Source organism: Pteronotus mesoamericanus, unplaced genomic scaffold (assembly GCF_021234165.1).
Source record: "Pteronotus mesoamericanus isolate MK-2021 breed Mesoamerican mustached bat unplaced genomic scaffold, CSHL_Meso_final contig_265, whole genome shotgun sequence".
Lineage (NCBI taxonomy): Eukaryota > Metazoa > Chordata > Mammalia > Chiroptera > Mormoopidae > Pteronotus > Pteronotus mesoamericanus.
Genome location: NW_026555113.1, coordinates 2,569,612 through 2,576,221, shown reverse-complemented (window position 1 = coordinate 2,576,221; position 6,610 = coordinate 2,569,612). Strand labels below are relative to the sequence as shown.

The following is a 6,610-nucleotide window of genomic DNA, read 5'->3' as shown; positions in this document are numbered from 1 at the left end:
GGTGCGGCCACCGTGGCCCCCCGCCCCCGGCCCCACGTCCCCTGCCCCGCCCGGGCTGCGGTCCCAAGGGGGGGGCGGGGAGCGACACCCCTCCCCCAGCTCTCTCTTCCCCCCTGGCTCCCGCTGAGCGGCGCCTGAACGCGGCCCTGCTGCGGTTTTACAATTAACTTCCTATTCCTGGGAAACGGGGCCGCCGCTCAGCAGACGCCACGAAAGGATTCAGGGCACCTTTTATGCTGAAGAGTGTCCTTTGGAAGATGGAAAGAAAAGGACTCTCACTTCCTTTATCTTCTCCTGAAGGCTCGGCGAAGACCGCGGAGCGGGGAGGGCGCTCGGCGGGCGGGCGCTGCGCTCGCCGCCCGGGACACAGAGCCGCCCAGCAGGCCCCGGCGTGAACGCGGACGCCCCTGCTGTTGCTGGGGCTTCTCCTGGCTTATGTGCGAGGCCTGGAGGTGGAGAAACAACAGGGACCCTAAACGGTCGCCGTGGATCCAGAACAGGGCGGGACCACGCAGGCGGCTCTCTCCTTTCGAGGTTTAGGGTTTGCATGTCACGTGCTGACGGCTGCAGGAGATTAAGTCTCAGAATAACAGAGATAAGTACAATCCCCTCCCCTATACAAAACACAACACACTAAAGCCCTCATACAAAGCGACTCACCGCTCTGCAGACTTTCACGTGGCGTGTTCTCCCGAGCCGGTCAGCCTGCCGTGAGGACCCCCGGATCCCGCGCGCTCAGCCCCGCGGAGGCTGCAGACTTGGCGGCGCCGTCCCGCGCGCGCGGGCAGGTGGCTCGAGATGCCCGGGGGAGCCCCAGGCTGCCCCGCCTTTCTCTCCCTTCACTCCAGGGCTCGTGAGGGGGACCCTGAAGGAGGCGAGGATGGGCGGGGGGCCTTTCTCGGGGGGCGGGGGGCACCAGCCAGCCGCCTCGTGACACAGACAACGTGGGTGAAGGACTTGAGTGACTCGGGATTAATTTTATTTTAATCCTCACCTGAGGATGTTCTTATTGATTTTTAGAGAGAGAGGAAGGGGAAGAGAGAGAAGTAAGGAGGTGAGAGAGAGGAACATCGATCGGTTGCCTCCCGCACACACCCCGACCGGGAATTGAACCGGCAGCCCAGGCCTGTGCCCTGCTGGGGAATGGAACCTGCGACCTTTTGGTGCACGGGGACGACGCTCCAACCCACTGGGCCACCCAGCCAAGGCTGCAGTCACCTCAGGGCACGCGCTTTGCTGTTTGGGTCACAGGTGACACCACTTGGGAATGAGACCGCAGATCACGGAGTGACCAGCACATCTCTGTGCCGAGCACACTGGGCTCGCATTCTGTGTCCTCGCCCGTCCACCCGTCCGTCCAATCCTGGGACTGCGTGTGGCCTTGAGGAAGACAGTGGCAGGTTCCGCCGGGAGGGGAGGGTTCCTTCTCCCCGGAGCCTCAGAGCCCGCAGTGCCCGCAGGACGAGGAGGAGACAGGCCCCGGGTCAGGCTGGAGGGGCGGGTGGAACTCACAGGCAGATCCATGCGGAGGGGCCACCCCCGGGTGAGCAGGGGCGGGTCAGAGGGCGGTGGCCGAGCGGGAGCGGCCGGGGCTTGCGCCAGACGCTAACCATCCGCGGTCAAGGGGCCCCGGCAGCGCTGCTGGCAAACGACGGCCACAGGTGCGCGGACACCTGCGTCTGCCCTTCAAAAGGTGGGCCCGAGAGGGTCCGGGTCGGCGCTGAAATTATTGCTGACAGTTGTCCAGACAACAGAACGGCCGCCTGCAGCTCAGCCACAATCCATCCCCCCCAGGGGGGCTGCCTGGAGGCCAAGGCTGTTCTGTCTTGGAGTTATGTTCTTGAAACTACTCAATTCTGTGGGGAAAAAACAACCTACTTTAAAATGAAGTGACTCATCTTCGGCTTCCTCCCTCCGCCCGCGCACAAGGTACGATCGATCGATCGCTAGGGCAACCAGCCCGGGTGAGAGGCACCTGGCCCAGGAGTGTCCGAGTTCTTCCTCAGAAAAAACTTCTGGTTTCGTTTGGGTGGGATCTCTTCCTAAAGACGCTCCCCTTCTCAAGGCAGGCGGGTCCGAGCCTTCCCCTGCCACGCAGACCCCCCCAACGCTTCCCCTCCGGCCATCAGCACCCGAGGGCCAGGGGTTGCTGCTGCCCAGGGCCGGGGACCCCTGGGCGGCAGCCTGGCTGGATCCTGCGGCCCGGGCCCCACGCGAGACCGACCTGCTCCCTGCAGCCCCCGCAAACCCCCCTCCCCGCGCTTCCTGGTGATGCTGATAAAGATCCTCCCGGAAGCAGGGGGCTGGAGGCTCCTTTCTGCGGGGAATAAAATTTCATCCTTAAAACCAAAAAAGGAAAAAGCAAACATAGGCTAATATCTCACATTACAGATAAATGGTCATCTCAGGGGGATTAAAGAGTTAAAGTAGGCTAAAAATCAACACCAAAAAATATTAGAATACAAGGCTGAGTTTATCATGACTTGAGAAAAGTCTTCCTAAGCTCAGAGAAAATGCTCCATTTTACCACACAAACATTTTAAAATTCTGCATATCAATAAAGCCCATAAATGACATTTAAAGGCAAATACAGAGAAAAACATTTGCAAGAACTGAGAAAAAGAGTTAGTGTTCTTGAGGTTCAGTCACTAAGGAAACGCCCGAGACTCCACAGGGAAGCAGGCAATTTATACAAAAAACCAAGCCACAAAAGTGTGAACAAAATGCCTAATAAATACATGAAAATTGTTCCACCTTACAGGGAAGTACAGGGATGCATTTTTATTTTTATTTCCCAGCACTCACAGTACTGTGTAAAAACGAGTAAGGAACGCTCGATTCCAGCGTGTGTCCCAGGGCGCGGACTAGGTCAGTCCAGAATTCCCAGGCAGCAGGCCTGGGAACTTCAAAATGCGCGCGCAGTCCGAGGAGAGAGCTCCACCTCTTCCGACTCTGATCTCGGCAAATGAACCCGTCTCAGGCGACTGTCTGTGGTCCAGGAGCTGGGAGCTGAGACGCTGCCCGATTTCTGAGCTATCCGTACAATCTGACCAAGGACATGGATGAATTTTTAATGATGAAAGATAATGCTTAGGAGGTTACATTTTTTAATTTTTAAAAAATATTTTACTTTTAGACAAGAGGGAAAGGAGGAAGAGAGGGAGAGAAACATCCCTGTGTGGTTGCCTCTCACGCGCCCCCTGCTGGGGACCTGGCCTGCAACCCAGGCCTGTGCCCTGACTGGGAATCGAACCGGTGACCCTTCGGTTCGCAGGCCGGTGCTCAGTCCACTGAGCCGCATCAGCCAGGACTGGTTACATTTTTTTAAAAAAAACACATTGTATATAGAATCCTCTGTTCATGAAAGTGCATTAAAAAACTAAAAACAAATACAGGAGAAGTGAGGCTGGTTCTTCCTGGGGGCACCATCCGTTCATTCTCCTAATGCCCTGTCTCTCTTTCAGCTGATATGTGGGTGCCGTCTGCTGACCCGGCAGGGTCTCGGGGCGCGGGGAGCACAAAGGGGGCTGGACAGAGCGCCCGCCCGGGGAGGGAGACAGGCGGTGGCCTCCAGGGCTGCCAACGGTTTGGCAAATGCAGAAAATAAAAAATTTCAAGAAAGTAATGGTATTAAAAAAAAAAAAACACGCCATGACCACGTCGGTGCAAATAATCTAAATAGTTAAATTGCAGTTTTAAAATTAGATGTAAATGGAAAGAATTCTCAATAATGAATGACATTAGATTGCGAGCACGTGGAGTGACGGTAACGACCCTTTAAAACAGCAGCCGGCCGCTCCCGGCCACCGGGCTGGCGAGGAGCGCGCCCTCTGCCGGCGGGTCGAGCCGGGACGCGAACAGGGGCCGGCTGCGCCTGCAGCCTGATGCACGTGGGCTGCGGGCTCCGTGCCGACAGGAGCCGCCGCCGCCCCTCACCCCGCAGCCCGCGAGGGAGGTGCTGGCTCAGCCCCGCTTCAGGGACCGAGAAACCGAGGCTCAGAGGGGGCGGGCAACTGGCCCTCGGGCCCAGCCCCTGCGCTCCAGGGTGAGCCGCCTGCCCGGGGAGCGGGTGAGTGTAGGGGGGGCGAGAACACGGCTCCACCCGCGCACCAGGCGCCGGGTCCCAGGGCTTCGCTTTCGGGTAAGGACGCTTGACCTGGGCCCCACCCGTCTCCGCAGCCCCTGCCCAGGGAAGAGGAGCTCAGGGGTGCCCGCCCCTCGGCCAGGCGAGGCCTCACTGTGGCATGGGACAAAGGCCTTGGTCAGAGGGCCCATTTCTCACGACTGCTCCCGCGTCTCTGGGCGTTTCTGGGGGCACAAGACGACAGCGCGTCTACTCCTAGGAAGGGACTGAGGCGCACTCAGCCCGCCCAGCCCAACGAGCGCCTCCTGGCGAGAGCGATGGGGCCGGCGCCGGCTGGTCCTGCCCTCCGGCCACCCAGTCGGGGGCCCCGGGCCGTGGCTTCCCAGGCTTAGCCTGCAGGCCCTTCGGGCCTTGTGGACACCCAGCGGAAATCTCACGCTTTCCTAGTGTCTGAGTGGAGCAGAACGAAGCCAGCTGTTTTCACAAGGGCGACTTGTAAAATGCCTAAGTGAGCTTTTCAAATAAACAACAGGAAAATGCTTCAGACAGTGGAGTTCGGTCACGACAGTTTGGCCCTGACTGCGACTTCAGGTGTGACCACGAGCCAATCACCAAAGCCCGACTCGGTTCACTGAGCCGCAGCCGGGACGTCCCCATTGGACGCTCGGCTCGGCTGCCCCGCCCCCAGACCATCAGCTTGCAGACCCAGGCGGGGTGTGTGTGGGTGAAGTCATCACCCCGAAGCGCCTGCTTCCGGGGACGCCATATGACACCGAGTTCCCAAGAAACACTCTTTGTGAAAGAAACGGCAAGGCCTCGAGCCGGCCTGGCCTGCCCGTCAGGGACACTGTCAGAGCCTGCCGGCCACAGGGTGTCCGGCCTCAGGGCCCAGAGGGTCCGCCAAGCCCCGGGGGCTGCCCCCCGACTGGGGTCCGGCGCCCGTGGCCCGAAGGGCTGTGTCCAGTCGGGTTCCTGCACAGATCTTGCCTGCTCGGCCCTCCTGGCTCCTCCCACAGGGAGGCGCTACGACCGGCTGCCCCGTGTGCCTGTCTGCCCTGCCGAGTTTTCGGCGGGACGGTCTGCTGGGCCCAAGCGCCGGCAGGACAAGGCGTCGTTCACACGTTCGCGGCCCCTGTTCCAGAGTCAACAGGTGCAGGAGAGAGGCGCACCAGCTCCAGCCCCCGCCCGACGGAGTGCCTCCCAGGCCCAGGCCCCGCGGCCGGTGCTGGGGCGCAGGGGCCAGCAGTCAGGGAAACCCTCTGCTCCAGGTGAGTCCCATCTGTGCATCACGTCACGTCACGCAAAACTAAGAGAACCATTCATGAAAACACACTTTCACGGTGGGCTGTTTAAAGTCTAGTAATAAACAGGAGAACAGTTCAAGGCTGCTCTAAAAGTAAGTGGAAGCTTTCTCAGAAAAGAACATCCTGGACAAAAATGTATTTCTTTGAAGTTCAGGATTTACCGAAAATGTTTCCATTCAAAAACAGTGATTTATCTCCTGGGAATATTGACATGACACTGTGTAAAATGAATTATGTACACAACATATATTCTATGTACACAATATACATGTACAGGGCGTGGCAGGCCCTGTCGGTGACAATGTCCCTCGCAGTGGGGTCCCTGGACGCCCTCCTAAAGAGCCTCCCGCAGAAGCAGCTGCAGCCTCCTCTGCTCGTCCGCCACCGGGGCCGCCCACTCACTCTTCGCGTACTGGACGTCCACGCGGCCGGAGGCTCTGGCCAGCACCAGGGCCAGGAAGCCACCGCTGGCTTTCTCAGGCTCGCCCACGACGGTCAAGGTCACCAGCCTGCAAGCAAGAAGTACAGGCCGTGGGCCAGGGGGCAGGGGGCAGGGGGCCAGAAGGGAAGGTCTGAAAACTTCAAAGTGAAAGGCGAGAACAGAAGTAAACACATACGAGCCCATAGGTATTTCTGAGTTAGAGGCCTGCCGGACTGACCGCTGTGGCCGTCCCTGGTAGGACAAAGGACGAGCTTCCCAGGCAGGGCGACGCACACATCTGGGTCCGCAGGCCAGCCCCGCGCCCTCGTGCCAGACCCACCCGGCGAGGACCCCGCCGCGTCTCGGTGGCCGGATCCGCCTGTGTGCCTCCACGGTCCCAGCTCCCCTCTCAGGCCCTGGGGACCCACAGCCTCATTTGGGGGAGAGACAGGTGAGAATTCAGCCCTTGTGAGACCACAAACCAGCAAATCTTGAAAAACTACAAGTTGTGAGAATTTTCCCCCCACTGAGCCCTGGGATACTGCTGTTTGGCTACAGTGTAAATGCAGGTACAGCCCAGTCGCCACAGGCTGGGGACTCCGCTGAAGATGGCGGATGGGGGCGGGGGGGCAGGACCCGTGCGTGGGGGGCGAGGAGGACACAGCTCACTGCTGGACCCCGCAGCTTTAAAAATCGCTGAGACCGGTGCAGACAGGCCGGCCAGGACTGTCTCGGCCAGCGCGAGGCGTGCCGCGCGCAGCGGACAGACCGCCACGCCCGTGGGCTGTGTGTGAGCTCTCT

At 59.7% G+C, this 6,610-nt stretch overlaps 1 protein-coding gene across 2 annotated transcripts in view; it reads right to left on the bottom strand.

Annotated features, from left to right (window-relative positions):
* Positions 1-5,722: 5,722 nt before the first annotated feature.
* The window catches only part of DYNC2I1 (dynein 2 intermediate chain 1), a 39,070-nt gene continuing 38,182 nt past the window's right edge, over positions 5,723-6,610 (bottom strand). For both annotated transcript variants that reach the window (XM_054574771.1, XM_054574772.1), the window contains one exon: positions 5,723-5,897. In XM_054574771.1, the coding sequence (XP_054430746.1) occupies positions 5,723-5,897 (175 nt within the window). The remainder of the gene's footprint in view (positions 5,898-6,610) is intronic.